General features: G+C 27.7%; 1 protein-coding gene across 1 annotated transcript; it reads right to left on the bottom strand.

Annotated features, from left to right (window-relative positions):
- Positions 1 to 602: 602 nt before the first annotated feature.
- LOC107448189 (eEF1A lysine and N-terminal methyltransferase) lies at positions 603 to 21,000 on the bottom strand. Its single transcript, XM_016063303.5, has 14 exons — positions 20,660 to 21,000; positions 19,098 to 19,203; positions 17,641 to 17,869; positions 16,282 to 16,490; positions 12,936 to 13,056; positions 12,343 to 12,464; positions 10,029 to 10,163; positions 8,315 to 8,495; positions 5,359 to 5,539; positions 5,151 to 5,270; positions 4,235 to 4,305; positions 3,379 to 3,514; positions 3,093 to 3,221; positions 603 to 898 (listed from the first exon to the last, which is right to left on the bottom strand). The coding sequence occupies exons 2-14, from the start codon at positions 19,181 to 19,183 to the stop codon at positions 633 to 635; spliced, it is 1,986 nt and encodes a 661-aa protein (XP_015918789.3). The 5' UTR covers positions 19,184 to 19,203; positions 20,660 to 21,000; the 3' UTR covers positions 603 to 632.
- Between the last annotated feature and the right edge of the window lie 1,694 nt (positions 21,001 to 22,694).

Here is a 22,694-nt window from a genome sequence, read left to right as displayed (position 1 = left end):
AAATGGTAAGGTCTGTTTGTTTTTTTTTGTTTGTTTAGACATTATGAACAAAGTAAAAAAAATTAAGCAGATCAAGAAAAACAAAACCGTGAAAAAAAAATTAACAAAAAACCATTTACCTCTGTTTTATAAATTAATATCTTGAACATTATTTATATAAATTTGATAAAAAGTAATCAATTTAAAAGTGTCTTAGTTCATTAATTTAGTTCATTGTCCATCAAAGAAATGGACTATGCATTTAAAAGACAAAAATTTAGTTTAGTTAAATTTGAATTATCCAGTTAGATATTTTAAACTATAAATGAATTTTCAATTTAAAGGAAATATATATGGGTGCAAAAATAACTGAATAATTTACAAAAGCATTTTTCAATATTCTTGAAATATCTTAGCTATCACTCATTGATGTTTTCCAAGTTGTGGGAATCCTGTTAGAAGCATATTAAATTCTATATAATTGTGTATAAAAAAACACATTTCTGAATTAAAAATATTTAATACAAATAATTAGGTAATCAAAATAGTTGCATTATTAGATTTCAGAATTCTATGAATTTTAAATTTAGTGACCTTAGAATTAACAAAATATAGTCCAGTGGTAGATAAATCAATAAAAAAATTTTATTTATTTACGTAATTTCATTCAAACAAGATTCAAAATCAGTAAGATCGAATACATTAGGATACTTTGTAGATTCGTCTAGATATGAAGATAATTTTGAATATTGTTCTTTAACATTTTCAGAAGAATGACTTGAATTCAATAAATACACCACCTCATTCACTTCAGCTGGTATTTTTCTTGAATACATGAACTTGAAAATACTTTTTAACTTTGCATATGCCTCTTTACGAAGATCAGCATTCCGACAAGCAAGATTTACTATTACGATGCCTGAAACAGAAAATGTGTTAAGAATTATCATTGCAAGATTATAATTCAAATTATACAACCAACCCTAAAGACATTGTGAACTACTTTGAAATTGAATTTGATACCAGTAGTTCTATAATGTGCATAAAGAAATAAATTACTGGTAAGCAGAAATCTAGAAAAAATTCATAATTTTCAGGATCCAGTGGCTTTATGAAATCATAAATAACTATGTTTTTAATTTCACGTAAAAATATAGTATTTCGCTAAGTCTTTGAAGTCAGCAAATGGTTTGTTAATTTTAGGTGCAAAATATGGGTTACATAACTCTAACATAAAACCATATTATTCACTCCATATACTGTATCAAAAAACCAAATTTTAGACTCTATATACTGAAACATAGAATTATTAAGTTATAAAAAACACTCTAATAATGCTGACAATTACATTTATGTATGTTATCAATTTTTCATTATTTTTTCATTTGAACTTATTGCAATTTACGATGAGAAATTAGGCAAAATCGGAACAATACTGCTTACTTTACATTTTTGCATAGCTGATACTTAAATTAAGCCATTTGCTTGTGCAACATCGCTTATCTGTATTGAACCTTTATTTTAACTAAGGAGCAATTAACTAATACTAACAGGTTGAAACACAAAACTCAGTGGAATCGATCACATTATCCACAATAATGAGTTCTTTTTTCTTAACACATGGATGAGATTCTTCCGCGGATTTCCGCTTTTTCTCAGATTTTTCCGCTAATTTCCGCTGAAATTTGTTTTTGCGCAAGTTAAAATATTTTATGAGGAATTGAATTTTCCGCGGAGCGAAATTATTGAAGTCCTCATTCCTCCCTCTGAAGTTTCTCTAAAATTCATTTCCTTGGGATAAAACTGGTTGACCTTTATACAGGGATGAGATTTTTTTCGCTTTTGTCTCTCGAATTTCAGCCTTTTTATCAAAAATTCTTTTTATCAAATTCTCTAAAAGTTTCGTCTTTTTTAATTTTTTTTATTTATTTATAAATATCCCGTTTTTTTTTAAAAAAAATTCAGTCGTTGAAGTCAAATAATTATATTTATTTACGATTTTCAAAGAAAAACAGAAAATTCAAACTACGTCCTAGCTGCTAACCCTTTCGCATGTTTACTTATATTAGCTATTTTCTCCGATTTCACACACAGAAAATAAGATTTTCTGTATTTTTTATTCGTCGCCGGGATAGCTCGTATTTTCGTAATTTAGACGTCGCTGCTTCTTGTATTCTGGAGTGAAAGCAAACAAAAAAAGCGAAAAAAAAATAGAGGTGGATTTGCGGTGAAAATATTTATTTGCTCATTCAATTAATCTTGTAAATTTTTATTTATTGTGTAAACAAAAAACAATTCAAACAAGCCTTTTAGAAATCCCAAGTCCAGACTTTGCAAATATCTCGATTTTTATTTACGCGATTTTAATATCAATCATCGATTTTTGTATTTACCTGATTTAAAAGTTGAACGTTGCGATTCTTATTCAGGCCATTTAAATATTGTACATTGCGATTCTTATCTACGAGACTTAAGAAAGCAATATCGCGATTTATATTTACGAGCTTTTAAAACCCTATGTAGCTACGCGAGCTTAAAATCCAATGTCGTGATTCGTTTTTGCGGTTGTAATATCGCGCGATTTTAAAATTATGCGTCTTGATCTAAAAATTACGCATCATGATTTGTATTTTCGCATTTTTTAAATTCGATGTAGAGTTTCATATATTTTTGTTTATATATATATATATATATTCTTGGATTTCCTCTTTTTTACGTTCTGACTACTCTCATCCCTGTTAACAGGAATAGATAGAATCTGAAGTCATAAAAGGTATAAAAAAAAACAGATTAAAATATTGTTTTTTTTTTCTTTTCTTATTTATTTATTGTTTAAGTGCAATTGTGGCTGTGCAATCAAATTTTAAAATTAATCGCTGTAACTAAGTGTTGAATACCATTAGAATTATTGGGTGAGTAATCTATGCTTTGGTACTTGCATAAGGCAGATTAATAATAATTTTTAAAAACTAGGCTTTTTTGTAATAAATATATGGGTAGCCTATTGGTGCCATATAATTAAAAAATTTTGGTTATTAAATCAAAATAGAAAAAAATATATATGTGATTAAAGCTATTCACAAGTTACATATTTCATTAAAATCCAAACAAACCTGCATCAGCTGTAATTTTTGAAATATTGTGTAATGCTGTAGTCTCTAAAAATGTCACTGGAGGGCTACTTATACCTAATGCAGAATCTTTATTATCTACATCTAAAATCACAACATCGTACTTGGACCCTACATAAAATAAATATAAAAAATGTTCAAATACAGAAATTAAAATAAAAGTAAATACATTGCAAAATTTCATTTTGTTTGTATCTAATATGAAGATTAAATATTTTAATCTGAAAGTACTAATATTATATTATTAAAAAAGGAAACTAAATCTCACCTTTTTTTGATGCTTCTTCGATAAAATTGATTCCATCTTCAATATTTACTACTAATTTCTCATTGGTTGATAAATCAAAACACTTTTTAGCCACTTCCAGAATACAAGGATCTAATTCAACTGCTTCAATAAATGCCTAAAATACATAGTACTTCACTTACAAATTATACTCTCTATACACTAATAATTTTGAACTAAAAAGGGTTAAATTTCAATTATTTTAACAAACTTAGACAACATTAATGAATGATTTATTCATAAACTTTAAAAAAATTCACATTCATTTATAATTAAAACATCTTTATCAAATAAGGGAATTATAAAGCAAGTTCAAGTTTATAACTTATTTTGCATCTGCAGTGAACAAATACCAAAATTATTTCCCCCACAGAATTAATTTCAAGATAATGAATGAAATTTAGAATAATTTGCTAAAAAGTATTATATTGGTCAACAAGTGAGAAAATATTCACAGGGGAAGGGCGCACCTGGCCCTGTTTATGTATATACTTTTGAGACCTTATTAATGGCTGTTTTACTAGCATATTTATGAAAATAAGTAAACAAAATTTATTTTATTAAAAACTACTGAGACTTTGTAACTCCCCTGGAATGGTGGTACATCCTCCGTATCACTCCGGGGTCAAACAGAGTCAGATTTAGACAGATTTTACTATACAATCTTTTCAACCATTTACAGTTTATAATACTTCATAAAACAAACTATACTAATGACTAAGAGACGTAAGCTTAAATTGAGTTGAATTAATAACACTTTTTATTTGCTTATATAAATTACTTTTTTGTATAAATTAGAATATAAACTTTAAATCTATATTTTTTTAATGTAACTTACATTTGGAAAATGCTTATGTAAATACATGGCTAAAGCTCCGCCACCTAGTCCAATCAGCAAAACACGAGGATCTGTAATAAAATTTAAAAGAACAAAAGTTATTCTTTGTTTGCTTAAAAAAATTATTTAATTGGCAAGTAACATTTATTTCGTATTAAGATAAATTTGATATTTTTATAGCCATTCAACATAGTTTGATGGCTATAAAAATGTATGTACAAAATTTAATTTCAAACACTTGTGTTATTTCCAACCTTGATTTGACATTTCCAAAACATATTATTAAAATGAAATTAAATTATTATTTTACTCAAGAGCTCTTTATTAATAATTCAACTAATAAGAATGAAGCTGGATTTTAAGTGCCATATAAAAATAAAAAATTACACAATATTCTTATGTGAACAATATAACTAATTTTATGTATTGAAAATTTTCAATTATCAAAATTATTTGTTAGTAAAATCTTAATTAGCAAAAACAATTTGTTAATAAAGCACAATAAAAGTTTTCCAGAAATGGCACTGTTGTCTGTGCTGTGTTCACAAAATATTTGCTTGCTGCTTTCTGAAAAGATTTAGCATAATTTAACATTAAACAATCATAAGCACTTTTTTTTTTTTTTTTTTAAAAAAAACAGTCAAATTACTGCAGAAAGCTAAACTGTTCTCTTAATATAAAGCTAAACTGCCCTCTGTAAAAGACAAGCACCAATTTAAAAAAAATAAATAAATAAAGTTAATCTTTTATCTAGCATATAAGCTTTAGCTAAAGTCATTGTCTGACTAATAGTTTTTTTTTTCTTTTGCAACAATAATGATAACAATGAAAATTGAAAGTTTTAATTTTATGAAATAATTAGCTGCACTCTTCAATCTATTAGACTTCCCTTTATTTCTTGTTGAAATCTACCTACTGAACATATGAGACTCCAGAAAAGCAAATCCAGAAATTATAGCGACATGATGATCACATGCAAGAAAATCTAAATCTACTTGAAGATTAGTTACTTTTTTCTTCTTTTTCTTAATTGTACCTAGAAAAAAAAATTATATTATAAATATAAAAGTTTACTAAGTAAAACAGAATTAAGTAAGAATTTTGAAAAATTTAATAAAGCTTACTCATGATTAGTTTTGCTTCAGATTGAACTAAATATGGATTACTAAGGAACACAAGTCTTCGATACAATTCATTATTATCAGACTGCACATCCTCTACCACAAATTCACCACTTAATTCACTTGTTCCTTTATATTTTATTTCTCTTTGTCCAACATCATCACCTAATGACAATATCGGTACCTAGAAATACAGATAAAATATTAGAAAATATGGAATTAGAATATGATCAGTGTAATGTTTAAAATTTCAGTCAATTAGACAAACAACGTTTTTTTTCTACAGAAAACTAGTTTATAATTAGAAATGCCTGCAATGCAATCCACTGAGGCAACCTATCAAAAATATTAGCAACAATTATCGACAACACAGAACATTATGAGGGCATTTGTTTCAGGCATCAGAAATTACAGGCCAAACATTGGTTTCAAAACAAATCAAAGGATCTTGCTGACTTAAGCTATTAAAGAAAAATGAGTTTTAGAATATCTTTTGATTTATATTTTATTTTATAATCTTTGTTGAACAGCTGACCCGATTTTGGGTTTACGACTACTAATATTCAACTTTGTAGCCTTGTATTTTTTAACCCAAACCAGAAGACAAGGAAACTCCTGGATCAAGTATTGGGAAAAATTTGCCTTCGTGAAGGACTTTTTGTTGGAAACCTGCATTTGTGTTACATGGAGAGGAAAACCTCCCACGGTTAGCCTGATGGTAAGGAGACTCTAACTCAAGATCCATCAATTACTGAGGATATTTCATGCCAGCATTGTGGTTGGTGCAAGACGGGTGCAGAATTCATATCACCCAGCCATTGTTGAGATTTGAACCCGGTTAAAATATTGAACAAAGATATATTAAACTAATATGAATTTAAATTAAACTAATATGATTTCAAATTTAATATAATATTAAATTTGAGAATACAAAATATGAATACACTAGCAAGACACAACAATACAAAGAAGAAAAAAAACATCTTGATTGCGAAGATTCAATACCCATTCTGATATAATTAAATCTTTTATAAAGTTTAAGGGAAAAAAACATACGTAATAAAAAACAATGTTTTTTGTGGAAAAAAAATTTGTTAAAACAATTTTATAATGAATACACAGTATCCCACTAACAGAAATCTCTATACTGACCGACAACATGGAAAAATTCTGAAAGTTATCTGCAGAGCACATGGTTAAAAAAAACTACTCTAATTAAAGAAAATAATTAATAGAAACCTTATTAGTTTGACATTAAATGAAATAGGAAAAATTCCAAACGCTAAAATTGAAAGGAAAAATATTCTTATTTACTATTTTTTTAATTTTATTGAAATAATTCAGCTTTAAAAATTTAAAATTTTATAAAAATTGACTTAACACTGGGTAAGCTAAATGAAAGGTTGAAACATTCTAAATCTTCGAAAATAAAATTTAAAAATGTGCGTTTCTCTGAACATTTGGTATCTCTGCTTGCAATGCCATAAAAAAAACATGTGACCATGCACAGAATAATGCTGATGACAAAGTAATTAACTATGTATGGATAGACTAACTCATTTAAAACGAGCAAAAGGCAGGAACAGATGGAATTTACCTAATACATGAGGTAGTCTGCAACTGCACAAGGTGAGTCAAGAACAAACTGTGATTTAGTGAAGAGAACATTACAAGGTCTTGCCCTCGAAAGATGCAAAGTTGTTTTTATGAGGAAAGCACTTGGAAATCTTAGGATTTCTAATTTAGCTGAATGAAATTCCCAGAAAATAGGGTTTTTTAAAATTAAACAGACCATATTTTAAATTTTTTTTTTTACACCACCTTAAACTAGAGCTCGCAATATATGTGATTGTATATATCTATGTATGTGCGTGTCTATATATATTGAGAGAGATATTAAGATAATCGACCTTTTAGAAATAAGTATCAATAAAGAACCTCCGAAAAATGAATAAAAAGAGTGTAAAAGAAAATGAATAAAAAATGTATAAATTATTTAGTATAAAAATTTATTAGTAAAAATAGGAAATTAATTAACTTAAAAACAACTTTTCCTCAACTCAGTCGGTTACATCCGTTAATGGTGCTTTCAGACATTAACTTTATGTACATATACAGTCAAACTCGTTTGTATCTATATATACAATCTATGCATTTAATAATCATAGCAATAGCAAATTTTAATAGATAATATTATGAATAAATGAGCTTGATTGTCAGTGTAAATTGATAAAGGTGAATAATAATATCTATAAATTTCAAATGAATGAAAAGTTAAATTATCTGTTATAAAATTTAAATTAAGATATGCGGGTATAACAAAATAACATGAATTTCATTATGCATTCAGATCAGATTGAATATCAGATATTGAAAACTAAAAAAAAAGTCGACATTGAAAATTTTAATGAATTGAGAAAATTAAACTCTTTTTATTCATATTATTATATCCATTAAAATTCATAATATTTCATTTGCTTGTTTGTTTTTAATGCGCCTCTAAGAATTCTGTTCAGTAAAAAGAACTTAAAACTATTGATTGAAACCATCGGTTACCAACTAATTTCTTTATTTCAGTGAAATTTAATATACTAAAGGTGCAAAAAAAATTAATTCTCAGGTAAAAATCTACTTTGTACTTTGATTTGTAATTCAATACTTTTGTTTTGTACAATTTGATAAAAATCTGACAGCAATATTTAATGTTCCTTCAAACATAAGAGAGTCCTATATAAAATTTTGATAAAGTTGGGGCCCGCCACTTGACTGGTGTTTTTAATTGAGGCTTTATGAGTATCTTACCAAAGCCCATTTAATAGAATGTGCATAAATGCTGGTTTCTATGAAATGTCTCACAAATTTAATTGTTAGACTTCAAGAAAAAGCAGCGAAACTAAAAATTTGTAGTAGATAAAGAATTGTTAATATTCTATGTAATTAATTAAATTCTATACAATACCTGTGATTTGAATGATAATGGGGCAAGTTCTAAAACTTTTTCAGATAAGTCACTTTTAACTTCATCTAAACTGTTGTAAACATGATCTCTCTGTAAATGGACAACAACTAAACGCTCACAGTCTGCGCTAGCAGCTAATTCTTGCCTTCCTTGAGGTGTAGAAAACAACCATTCGATTTCCCTACAAATTTAAATTAATTCTCAACTCATCTTATAAATATTTTCTAATAAGTGTCACTGAAACAAATCATTTCATTTCACTTCCCTCTAAGTGTTAAGCCTCTGAATGAAATTGTACTGATATTCCCTGCTGATACTATTTTCTCTATATTCTATGTTATTCATACTATTGAATAACATAGGTAAAACCGGTTGTTCCAAGCAAGAAAGTCTTCAGCTCAAAATTCGGAAAATGGCCAGACTCATGCTCAGAGGGTTAAATAATCATCAGAATTCTTTTTAATGGCATAACACTGTTTTGAAAGAAGATACATAAATGTATCAATTTATAGTTTTTTCTTTTTTTTACTATTCGAACTCAATGTATTTAACTCAAAATACAATTGTAACACAAATTTTAAAAAAATTGTAAAAAGAGGCAGTTTTTTTTATCCCAAAAATAATTCTTTCAGGACATTTTAAGAATTTAATTTATTAAGAATTTAAATATAATAATTCAAGTGAATTGAATTGTTTCTTAAATAGAGATTAATAACTACTTTCTTTATACAATTTTAGTTTTGCTGTAACTAACTTAATATACACTGTCACTGAAACAATTCATTTCACTTCCCTCTAAGTGTTACGCCTCTGGAGGCAATTGTTCTGATATTTCTTTGCTACATACTATTTTCTCGTTGAATAAAATAGCTAAAACTGGTTTTTCCTTGGAGGAAAGTCTTCAGCTCAAAGTTCAGAAAACAAAAAGATTCATGCTCAGAGGGTTAAATAGTCATTGAAATTCTTTTTAATAGCATACCACTCTTTTAAAAAGAAGATACAAAAATTTATCGATTTATAATTTCAACTTAAAATACAATTGCAACACAAAAATTTAAGAAAAATGTGAAAAGATGAAATTTTTTTTAGTCCAAAACCAAGATATTTCAAAAACTTTGAAGAAGTTTCAATTCAGGTGAAAAATTAATTCAAGAGTATTGAATCATTTCTTAAATAGAGATTAATAACTTCATTCTTTATTAAATTTCAGTTTTGCTGTAATTAACTTAATATCGAATTCAATAAAATAATACCTTGCAACGGCTTGGGATGAATTATTGAGAAAACAATTCTTTTTTTAAAGATAATTTATGTTTATCATAACATTTTATTATTGTTTTCCTTCATAAAGCTTTTAATATTTATTTCTGATACCTAATAGGGGTGCATAACCTGCGAGCTGCAGGAGCTTCTGAATACAATGGGAAAAAATTTTAAAAAATGTCAAAAACTTTGAATTGCACATTTGAATCATCAGTTTTTGACACTCTCAATTTGCACTGATTATATTTTAAATCTATCTCGAACGCTTTCTTTTTCGCGATATTAGCTTTCAATTGCGCATGATTTTTAAAAAACCCAATATTTTTAATATATTATGATACGCGTATTTCAAACATAAGTAATCATTTTTTATTTGCTTTACTTCTTATTTTCACTTTATTCATAAATACTTTGGATTAAATAGTGTATAACTTTTAGAAAATAAACTTACCTTCCTTGTGGTACAATAAAAATTGCAAACTTTAAACTTGATTCTCCTTCTCTGTCTACAACAAACATTCTATATTTAATTTTGTCAGTGTCAGGAGAACAAAGCTCTAGGCAAATATCATCATCAATTACTTTCCTAGAGATAAAATATGTTCTTAAAATTAAATTTTCCAAAATTTATCTAAAAACTTTATAATTGTAAAGCACAAAATCTCAATTTTATATTCATCTTCCATGCATGTGAGGTTATAAATTATTTATTGCATTGCTCTTACATTACATATTTATAAACTGTTTATTTTCAAATTTTAATGCTGTTGTTGTTGTTGTTAATTTACGTCGCACTAGAGCTGCACGATGGGCTATTGGCGACGGTCTGGGAAACATCCCAGAGGATGATCCGAAGACTTGCCATCACAATTTTGATCCTCTGCGGAGGGGATGGCACCCCCGCTTCGGTAGCCCGACGACCTGCACGCGAAGTCGAGCACTTTACGGTAGCACAGTTTAACGAGGACCAATACCGCACACCCTCGGTCCCTACGCAGACTGATCCAAGTGGGTCACCCACTCGCACACTGACCGCAGCCAGTGATGCTTGACTTCGGTGATCTGCTGGGAACCGTGTCTTAACGATCAGTCCACTGCGGGACCCCAAATTTTAATGCAGTGTTTATGTTATGAATTACAAAGTGTTCTAAAAGTATTGTATGCTTGAATTAAAAACTTTGTAAGCTAAAAGCCAAAAACAAGTTGAGAAAAAAATCTGTTAAACGATAATGAATATTTCTCTACAAATATAACAAAAGTATTTTTGCATATTGGAAATACTGTGTAACCACCTTTGTGAAGGCTTTGTAAGTTACAGATTGATAACTGTACTGTTTTCCAATTTTAATAATTCATGTTCCTTTAATATACTTGTGATTAATATTTCACTGGAAAATGTAAACAAACATGTTCTTTTTAGGCTTGAAGTAAAAAAGCATAACATTCTATTCAGTAAAGATCTTAAAATAGTTTGTTTTGAAACGTATTTGAGCTTAAAATTTTGAGTAGAGTTAAACATTTAGATTAAAAATGCCGCAACTAATTATGATACAAATTTTATGACTTGAAAGAAGAAATTTAACATATGTGTGGATATTGACAATTATGGAACTACTTCAGAAGGAAAAGTCCATTATTTCCATATTGTTTCCATATATTTTATTATTAGCATTTTTAGTTATACCTTGTTTTTATGCATATTACAAAACATTTATACTTGCTATTAAAATTGCATTAATTATAAAAAAATTTTACAAGATCAATTTTTTTAGGAAAAAATCTTGAAATTACCTCAAACTTAAATTGATTCAATTTTCCAGACTTTTTGGCTATTTTAATTTAATTTCCTGGCTTTTCTCTAATTTTTTTCATATTTTTCCTGTTCTGTGGCCACCCTGTTTTTCAAAACTATTATAATAAAATTGAAGGAGTTTAAGAAATACTTAAAATTCAGTAACTAGTTCAATTGAACCCATTTCAGTGAATAAAAGGACACAAAAATATTCTAAATAAAATATTCTAAAATATTAATTAGTTACTTCTAAATAAGGAAATAATTTTCATATAATTCAGTTCATATAATTTCATGGAGGAAATAAAATCTTTTTATTAAAAAAAATAATTTATAAACACTCAATTTTAAAATACTTAATTTCTTTCGTCTTGTCTCTCCTTATTTTGATTGTAAGATGTGTAAATATAATCTATCCACAAAATTCCTTTTTAACTGTAATGATTGTTGGAACTCCAACTTTACATTTTTATGTTTAGAATATAAAAAAGTCGCCAGCATCAAGAGTTGCATGAAAGTTATTAAGCGTGTTTATTGTACATGTTTAAAGGATTATATTAAGTTTTTCAACTTTTTTTTCTCGAAAAGAAATATGAGAGTTCAAAGAGGAGAAGTGCATTTTTGTAAAAACTGCACTATGGAAAATAATGATTTTGCATACAATGGTTAACTTTAATTTTTTCACTAGTCCACATTAAACGAAAATAAGGATAAAAGTGGATTATGAATAATTTCATATTATAGAACACAGATAAATTTAGAAAATACTGCTTTTTCTAAACATCACATAAAATTTTAAAATAAAAGAAGAAATGAATGATTTAGGTAAAAAATGATATCTAAAAATTTTAATAGCATTAATAAGTTTTTAAAATATATTCTGGCCTTAATTTTTCAAAAATTAAATTTTAAAACTAGAATTATTAAAATTTTTAATAATATATTACAATTTTCAGGTATGAAAATAACTTACTTTTTACTTAAATAATACTTTAAAAATGCATAATGTTGAACAGACTTGACATAATCAAAAATATCTACTTTAGAAGAATAACGCTTTGGAGTTGCATTCCCATCATGAACAATCTCTAAAACCTTTAAAATATACATATAATTTCAGCTGAATACTTCATATAAAATAATATAAGAAAAATTAAAAGTTTTAAGTTAAATAACACTTTTACAAATGGAAACAAGTGTACAATAATTAATTTGAAAAAAAAAAAAAAAGATTTGCTTCATTACTTCACTTTTGATTTTAACATTTTGATCTTACAGTATACAGGATGTTCAAAAAGTACGGAAACAGTCAAATGTTTTTAAAAAAATTATATAAGATCAAAAATCTGAAATTCAAAAACAAGAACCTTAATTTTTTTTTTTTTTTTTTTTTTTTTACTGACTAGGATTTTCCAGAAAAACTTTTCACAATTCTACTAGCAAATTTTTTTTAATTTTAATTTACAAATGGCACTAATGTAGTAAAAATTGTACAAAATGGATTAATCTTAATAAATACGTATTAGACTGAAAATATAATTTATTGTATTCATATTATATATTTACCAGAGGAGCACCAGTAATTTTCTTTAATTTGGTTAAAATAACAGCAAAAATTGGAAAAGACAAAGAATTTTCATGCTTTACTTCAGCTTTTAAACATCGATGAAGTCTTAAAAGCCACCCTCTGAAAAAAACATTTAGTAATATAATAATAATTCAACATGAAATTTTTTAATTTTATTTAAACTTTATAATCAAATAAACGCTGGAAGCAATGTAATGAAAATCTCAAAAAATATACAAGTTTTTATTTAAAATGTAATTATCATTAAAGGGAAATAATTTTTATTCAAATTAAAAACTATAATATTAAATTAAAATCATGAAAGGGAAATAATTTTTATTCAAATTAAAAACAATAATAGTAAATTAAAACAAAGTACATAATTCATAAACTTTATTTTTTTTTATTTATTTTATTATTTATTAATTAAAAGGAAAACAATTTATTTTATTAACTGAAAAACAACTTTATAAAAGGAAGGAATCTTTAGTTTTGCATTTAAATAATTTGATAAATATATGAAAAAAAGGAGACTAATACTTAAGTAATACAAATTACTCTTAAATACTTAAATAATACAAATCTCAAAATATACCTATTTTAAAGCTCGCATGAATAAAATATTTTTTATAAGATGCTAAAAAATATTAGGTTCAAAAAAGAAAATACAATAAAGAAAGATATAATATTTTCTTATTTTCGTGAGTCTATGTTAGTTAAAAATTTATATATTAATAATTAAAATTTACAAGAAATGAAATCACTGCCAACCACTATTTGCAAATATTTTATTTATAAATAAGATATTAAAAAACTAATAAATATTATACAAACAGCACATAAAACTACACACAATGGAATATGCATAACTATAGAGACATACTTAATTTCCTTAAGAAATATGTTGCAATTAGATTTGAGCTCAATACATTGTCAAAAAATATGAACTTTTTACAAGATCTAAGATTCAATGGACATCAATTATTTTTTAATGAACTTAAAATATCTTACTCATATAAAATTAAATGACTAAGTGCAACAAGAGCAACAAAAAAAATTCTACATGAATTGAGATTTACAGATTTTCAAAGTGAACTGATTTTGTGAAACTGATTTTTGATTAAAGATTTCTGAACTAGAGACAAAAAATAAAATGTATAAAATATAAGTTTGGCTCAATAAATTTCTAACAAATAAACTTTAAAATTAGTTTTTTATTAGATACACTTACAAGCTTCTTTAAGTTAAAATTTACAGACATTTCCTTGCTGTTTAGATAATTTATTGAAAAGTCGTACTATAAAAATTAAGACTATATTTCACAAACCTTTTGAACATTTTGAAGTATTACTTTATAAGTCCAAATTTTTAATTCCAAAATAAAATGTCAGGGATTGTAAAAAAAGAATATTAATGAGCTATTTGTGCAGACATATTAGTTCATCAAAAAAAAAAATTTACACTTAAAATTATAAAAAATTCTTCCGCCAAAGGTAGCCAACTTGAAAGAGAAAAAATTGCGAAAAATCTGATGAAACAAAATAATACATGTACCTTCCAAAAATAAAAATAAAAATTCTTTTTTTTTTTTAATTTTTTCACAATCAAAAATTTTTTCACATATGTCTGACCAGTGGAGATTAAAAAAATACTATAAAATGAAATTGCAAACTTTTCAAATTGCAAATGTTTCATTGTTACTAAACATTGTTAAAGGTTCAGTTAGATAAGAGAATTTATAAAATAAAAGAGAAAAACTTGAAACATTTAATTCTAAACGATTATTAAAAAATTAGTTTCTGAATTTGTAGTTTTTTATTGAATCTAAATTGAAGTTGTTTCTTGAAAATAATAAAATTTTAAATGTTTTAGGTGAATATCATCAGTCACATTTGAATAATATGATTTTATTATCTTCTTAATACTTTACATAATATCAACTTATGCTCGAAAATATGTGACAAATATATGAAAATAAAATATGACATAATGGACAGTCAAAATTATGTAAATTTGGAAAACTGCTTGTTGGTACAAATTTCTGTATTCAATGTAATTTGGAGCACTTAGAGCATAACTAACTAACTCTCTGGTATTACAGTCCATGTTGAACCATGGCCTCACCAACAATTTTCCTCCAAAGTCGCCTGTCTCTAGCTCTTTGTTTCCAGTTTCGGACTTTTAGAGTCTTAAGGTCTTTTTCCACCTCGTCAAACCATCTTTTGACCGGCCTTTCTCTTTTCCTTTGGCCCTGGCACTGCCCCTTGAATATCTTCTTAGTGCCTCTGTTTTCCTCCAGTCTCTATTAAGGTGTCCTAGCCATTGAATTCTCCTTGCTTTCACATAATTGATTATATCCTTTTCTTCAAATAGTCTTGCAATTTCAAAATAGTCTTTCACTTAGAGCATATGAATAGGTTTTTTGCAGATTTAAACCAAACTCCTGAAGACGGTTTTATTATTTTTCAAAAATTTTTTGCATGCTATTGTTCTGTTATGCCTCACTAGCATACATACCATGTGTTGGCCACCCATATCTTAAAGTAACAAAGAAAGAAAAAACAACAAATGATTTTTAACTGATATTTTCTATTTTATTTTTGCATAAGAACTATTTCATTTGGTTGAAATGTTTCCTTTTAGGCAGGTTATCAGGAGTGATTGTGAGTCCAACTCAAAAATCCTGAAAAGTTCTTGAGAAAAATCATTATTGACGCATTCCAAAAATGTATCAATATAATTTATAATTCAATGTCTTTATAAATTTAAATCACTGATATTTTCAAAACATGATATTCTAAATAAATTATATGCAGCATAATTTAAATGAATAATTATGTATAAGTTTACTTCTATCTCTAATCATATTTATTATTCTACCAGAAAAAAATATTTACAAATGAAAGAAATGACAAGTATAAATTCTAGTTCTAATATTACTAAATAAAAAATACGAGAATTTTTATACATAAATGTGATCGACGATTTCTTGAAACTTCTGGACCTTGGATTTCTGAAAACTTCCGGATCACAGTTAGAAAAAAATCCATAAATCCAGATTTTTTCTAGAGCACAATCATCTCTGGGTTATATATTAAAGATTTACCTCGAGAAAAATTGCCCCTTTTTTACTATTTACAAAAATGATTATTTATTACTAACATGTTTAATTGATCACTGATAAGTCTGATGGACTGCTGAGAGTTATTTTCTTAGAGTATGAGCTTTGATATAATGGTCTAATACAAATTAGCTATTTGCTTTCAAATGCTGAAATGTGACATTTAAAAAAAAAATATTAAGCACAGCAAATTAATAAATAAAACAAAATTTTGGGGAACTTACTTGTTTACACACCAATCCAACAATTTATTTAAAACATGTTCTTGCAATAAGGACAAACAAATATATCTTCCACCATTTCGTAGAACTCTTTCAATTTCACAAAACATTTTACCAATTTTTTCATGAGTTTGTTGTGTATCATCAAACATGAGAGCATCAAGAGTACCTTTATCAAGGACAACAGCAAATGTTTCATTTTCGTATTTCATCTAGTTCAAAAAAAAAAAAAGAATTTTTTTATAAATAAAAATATACCAGATGAATTTTATTTAAAGACAAAATATTATAAAATAAACATGAGAATTAAATTTCAGAAAAGACTCTTTAGTTTTTTTTTTTTTTTTTTTGAATGAATCTGAAATTCAAAAACACTTTTACATAGATTTGTGAAGGCAGTAAGTTGAAATTTTTAACTTAGTTCAAGGATATTAGTTACATTATTTATTACTAAGCATATGCTAATCTCAATGTGGTATTTATGTTTTTTATGCACCATTAAAATTAAATGTAACATTTTAAAGTTAAATTTTATGTAACACGAGTAACATATACTTTTTTTCTTAAAATATTGAAATTGTGCTAAAACAAACTAGGAAAAAAAGCTAGATATCAATATCATATCTATATAATAATCACATTCAAAATGCAATTTTAAATGGCATTTGAAGGCAACTCTGTAGTGTTTATTCATGACTAGATGAAATATTAGAAATTATATGGTAAGATTTGCTTTGCCCTCTTAATTTAATTTACTACTAATGAAAGTTATCTAAATAAATTTATGAATCAGAACATTGATTTCCAAATAAAAATTAAAACTGAATAAATTTTGAGCTTTACAATCTATAAAGCCAAGATAATTTGCAAAAATAAAAATTCACAAAAAAGAAGTTAACAAAAAAAAATTGAATGCAATCAGAATTATTTTATTTTCATAAAAAAAAAATGTTAGATCATTGTTATTTTGGGTTCCTTTAAAAAAAAAGTTATTGATTAAAAATTTCATTCACTTAAAAAATATACAAGTTGGAAAAAACAGTTGAAAAATTTCAAGCACTCAAAAATAGGTACTCATTTTCAAGACTTGCCAGATGGGAATGAGAAGAAAAAAAGTGATTTGAAATAAAAAAGGTAAAGTTCTAACAAAAAATGGGGAAAAAAGGTGTGAAACAAAACTAGGAAAACCCCAGTAGTCGTGAGAGAGAAAAAAAAGTTAGAAAACAGAATAAGTAAAACCACAGAAACCGAAAACACTCAGTATTAGTTATAAATAAATATGTTCAAACATTAACTTCAAATATAACAATATGTAAAATTATAAAACTGAAATAAAAAGATCAGTATACACAAATAACTTACATTCATTACATCCATAACCTCAAATTGCATTTTTGAACGATCTTTACCATATCTCTCTTGCATTTGATTAATAACGGGTGCACTTATATCAATGCTCACTGTGTTACAAATACCAACATCATAAAGGTCAGCAGAAAGTTTTGAATTACCACACCCAACAATCAGCACTTTATCTTTGACATGGATATATTTGTCAAGAACTTCACATAAATTGTCATATTCTCCATACCTAAAACATTGATATAGATTTAAGATTAAATATATACTAATCAGTAATTTTTTACATACTATAACATTAAATATAACATTAATTACAGTCTATAATCTTTAGTGCAGCCTCTCATTACAGCGAACCTCCCATTATAATGACCAATGCATTCAGTTCTTTTTGCTATTTCAAGGACACAATGTTATCTTAATGTCTATTAGAATATCAGGACTTTTTTTTCCCCTACTAACAAGTACACTGTTAATATTAGATATTTGGTTTTCTAGCTATATAGCAAGGATAATTTGCACAAAAAAAATCCTTAATTCACTGCAGGTTGGTAGAAATATTCAACAACACATTAACATTAATAATGATACATTTAATTCACATAAATAAATGAAACAACAAAACTCCATAAAAAATATGGGAGATTTCCATATTATGATCTGTGGCAGAATAATCGCCAAGTCTTGGAATTTTCCGGGCAGTGGTCCATGAATTACTTCAATTTGGGTCCGTTAACAGACCCTTCACAAAATATCTTTTCATAAAAACGGAACCTTCACAAAATATTTTAACTTAAAAACGGACCCTTCACAAAATCATTTTTCTATTTATCGGACCCTTCACAAATTTGTTTATTTCATTATTGTTTTGTTAATCGAATAAACCTTTCCCAGGAAGGGGTGGAAGAAAGACAGAAGTAAACGAACTAAGTTTTATTTTCGGCAGACGTTTCTTCCTTTATTCGTCCAAAATCAATATTCTGCAGCAGCAGTATAGGCTAAATACCAAATATTTGTATGTTGCATCTCTAATTTAGTAGCAGCAATTGCTGGTTATTTTTCAAAAATTAATTTTTTTTAATTATAATTTCACATCTTGAATGTCTTTACAATTTAAAAACTCCTTGAATAAGTTTTTTGCAATAACAGGACCCTATTTGCATAAAATCACAAAAGAGGACCCTGATTGTAAGAATGTGACTTTTCTAGCTGCTCTTTATTTTAAATTCACAAATTATGAGTAATTTTTTTCACAATTTTGAAAAAACGGACCTTCCACAAAATGTCTGGCAAAAATGCCCGGCAAACATCTACACGTTTTTTTTTTTTTCTTTCTTTCTTTTTCTTGCAAATTTGCAAGTTTAAAATCTATTTGGCACCTTACGATTGTAGTTGGTGCAACAGATCACGATACGGAAATATCCCCCAAAAATAAACAAAACGGAAGAAAAAATTTATACCATTCAAAATGTTGCCTTTTTGAAAAAAATTCATTCCAATAATCTTTATTGCCAAATTCTTTGTGATCTTTTGGAAGCAAATCCATTTCTCTCCTTTTCAAATAAACTGAAAATCAAAAACATAATTAATAAATCAATATGAATTAAATACCAACAATACATGCATCCTTTAACCTGAGACAGATGATACTACTTTCACTTTTAATAGAAATGAGTCATCTGCTTAAATGTGGAAGCTTTTTCTTCTCTCTCAGATGATTAGTTCCACATTTATTAAACTCAATATTTCTTTTTTAAAAAAAAAATATTAATTCTTAACTATCACACTTAAGCAGTGAAACGGTTTTTTATTATATTGATCTTACTTTTCACGTTTTGCATCTAGGCTAATTTTAACTAAATAGCTCCTATGTCTAGAGAAAAAAAAAGCATTTAGCAGGTAATATTAAACAGCAGCAAGTTTTAATTTCAGAAACATTTTAAACCATTAAATGTAATAATTATTAAATTTAGCGATGTTAAATACTTTTTATTAGCGATCATGACATAGAGAACAAAATATTTTTCCTACAAACAGCAAGCATAATTTTCTTTTTCCCAGTTAAAGTTGTCAACAATGAAGTGTTGTGATTACAAATTATTTTCTATTACTCAAAGTTCATTCTATGCAGGGTAAACAGGGCGCAGCACCCTGCTGCCCTTTTAGTCAAAAGAATTCACCCTGTTGCCCCTGAAGTAAATTAGTGCCCTGATGTAATAGACTCCATACCCTTTTTGCCCTTTCTTTCCTCAACCCTACTTTACTTTTTCCCCAAACTCTGTAATGGATTTCTTAAACTTTTATTTTTAACTCTTTTTATTTAGTTTGTCATTGCTGTCAATACATAGATTTATATGGGAAAGGAAAAATAGCCATCACAACTCATTGTTGCACTTGTTTTTGAAAGTTTGCAGTTACTTCCACTATCATTAAATCATAATTATTATTAATCATTTTAATTATTTAATCATAACTACAGACACTTAAAAACATACATTTATTATTTTATTAATATATACATGCATTTTAAATAAATTACCAAGCTAATTAGCTCATTAACTCGATACATATGTTAATTTATTAATGAAAATAAGCAATTAATGATTGCTTTGCTACTCTTAGTTAGGTTTTAAAAAAAATTCTTTTACTAATTGACAATGTTTTTTAATAGAACGTGTAAAGAATTCGTGTTTTTAATATAAAGTAAAATTATTGCCTTTTTAGCATAATAATGCCCTTTTTTAAAACTTTTGCACCCTGCCCTTTTTTCTGCCTAGAATGAGCTCTGTATTACTAACGAAACAAATTGTCATTATAGTTTAAAGTAAAAATTACTAGCTAAAAATCGCATATTTACGACACTAAAAATACAGGAATACTTCAATTATTATTATTTTTTCTTTTCAGTACTATATTTCAAAATAATGTTACATTCATAACTTCAATATCAATTGTTTAGACACTTGGAAAATGAGAGCCAATTTTGTAATAGTAAAACTTCTACTTAGGCTCTTAGGCATACCGTGAATGTAAGTATAAAGTGGATTTCTTCAGTTACTTGTGTTTATTTATATTTTTTATAAAAGGATAATCAAATGTCCATATTTTATGGTTGCAAATGTATTTAATTTGTACGACCGTAGAGCGCACGACTGCACAACTAGCTTGTTTACAAACAATTACTAAGTATTGCCAGTTTACTTTTATTAATATAAAAGTAGTTTATGTAAATTCTTAAACATGTTGTTGTTGTTGTTATTAATTTACATCGCACTAGAGCTGCACAATGGGCTATTGGCGACGGTCTGGGAAACACCCCGGAGGATGATCCGAAGACATGCCATCACAATTTTGATCCTCTGCGGAGGGGATGGCACCCCCGCTTCTGTAGCCCGACGACCTGCGCGCGAAGTCGAGCACTTTACGGTAGCACAGTTTAACGAGGACCAATACCGCACACCCTCGGTCCCTACGCAGACTGATCCAAGTGGTCACCCACCCGCACACTGACCGCAGCCAGTGATGCTTGACTTCGGTGATCTGCTGGGAACCGTGTCTTAACGATCAGTCCACTACGGGACTCTTAAACATGTTATCTGAAGAGTTATGGATGGGTGATCGTGTAAAGCTAAGGGTGGTGGCGCTAGTGGTAAAATTGCTCTTTCAAGACTTCCGGGTTACTGCTTCCGATATTTTTTACGCCGCAGATTGAAAAAACGCGCCATCATATTATTGCATCATATCTTTTGCAGTATTTCACATGTACCGAGTTCTTTCTTCCAGCCTTTAAACTTCAGCATTATCATATTAATATTATAATCATTAGAATATTTTCTAATTAGGCTAACTTAAAAATATATTTTTGGCGACATTTTATTCAAATGTAGCCAAATAAGGGATAAAATACAAAACATGGAAAACCTTAAGAATTATTCACAATGAGATATTAACTTTCCAAAATTTTTTTTGGCCTTACGACCTCTGAGAATCAATACATTTCTGAAAGCTCTTATGATTGGTACAATTATGTTTAGATTTGAACCCAAATTACAATAACAAAACTGCATAGAATATTAGGCTTGTTCACACATCGCCTCGTAGTCATAACATAAGCGGAGGGATACACCGGAAATTTTCTAAATTTCTTCCGGTTTAAGGACGCTTGTTATTGTTTACATTAGACCACCCATCCATTCTCACTTTAAGCATTTCCCACACCTCCGATGACCATGATCCGCGACGCATTCAAAAGTTTTCGAAAAACTTTAAACGACCCCTTTTCATCAGACGATCCATTTCAGATTATTATTCTTAGGTCCCACAGTGGACTAATCATAAAAAGACGGTTCCCAGCAGAGCAACGAAGTCAATCATCACTGGCTGCAGTCCGTAAGCGGGTGGATAACCACTTTGATCAGCCTGCGAAGGGAAAGTAGGTGTGCGGTATCAGTCCTCGTTAAACTGAGCTACCGTAAAGTGCTCAACTTCATGTGCAGGTCATCGAGCTATCAAAACAGGGAATCCATTCTCTCTGCAGAGAATGAAAATTGCGATGGTATGTCTTCCGATCATCCTCAGGTATCTTTCCCATACCCAGTTCAGGGATGTTCGTCAATAGCACATTGTGAAGCTCTGGTGTGACGTGTATAAAGTATCTACCTACCTATTATTTTTAAAAATCACCACGGTTGAAAAATTAAACAAAATGAGAGGAGTTTTTGCCTTCAGAATTAAATCTGATTTGTAGTAAATGCGCTACATCTCTTCAGTTCAAGGCAACGCGCCAACAAGCTTGTAATTTTACGACCCGGAAAAATGCTTTCTAGGATTTTGATTTCTGGCCTTTCTTAAAATTTTTCGTATTTACTAGTCAAAAATATTTTTTTAAATTTCCACAATGCATTTTTTTTTTTTAGAACTATGTTCAGAGTAGTTTTCTGTTCCATATAGTTTAAACTATATGGAACGGAATTCCTATTTTAAGCGTTTTTAATCTATTTGAAAATCAAAACGGAAACTAACGTACTTCTTTCTAATTCCATTTAGCACGAAATAAA

This window comes from Parasteatoda tepidariorum, chromosome 5 (genome assembly GCF_982258835.1).
Source record: "Parasteatoda tepidariorum strain Cologne lab strain chromosome 5, Ptep-v5.0, whole genome shotgun sequence".
Taxonomy (NCBI): Eukaryota; Metazoa; Arthropoda; class Arachnida; order Araneae; family Theridiidae; genus Parasteatoda; species Parasteatoda tepidariorum.
The sequence above is the reverse complement of the archived record's forward strand: the minus strand, read 5'-3'. Positions and strand labels throughout refer to the sequence as shown.

Bases quoted from the DNA above. Each gene is read 5' to 3' on its own strand.
- LOC107448189 (XM_016063303.5), bottom strand. From the start codon at position 19,183: ATGGATTTGCTTCCAAAAGATCACAAAGAATTTGGCAATAAAGATTAT. The intron at 12,465-12,935 runs GTAAATATATAA...TATATTTTAAAG, and splicing joins AAATTACTGGTGCTCCTCTG to GTTTTAGAGATTGTTCATGA. The intron at 3,222-3,378 runs GTGAGATTTAGT...TATTTTATGTAG, and splicing joins CGAAGAAGCATCAAAAAAAG to GGTCCAAGTACGATGTTGTG.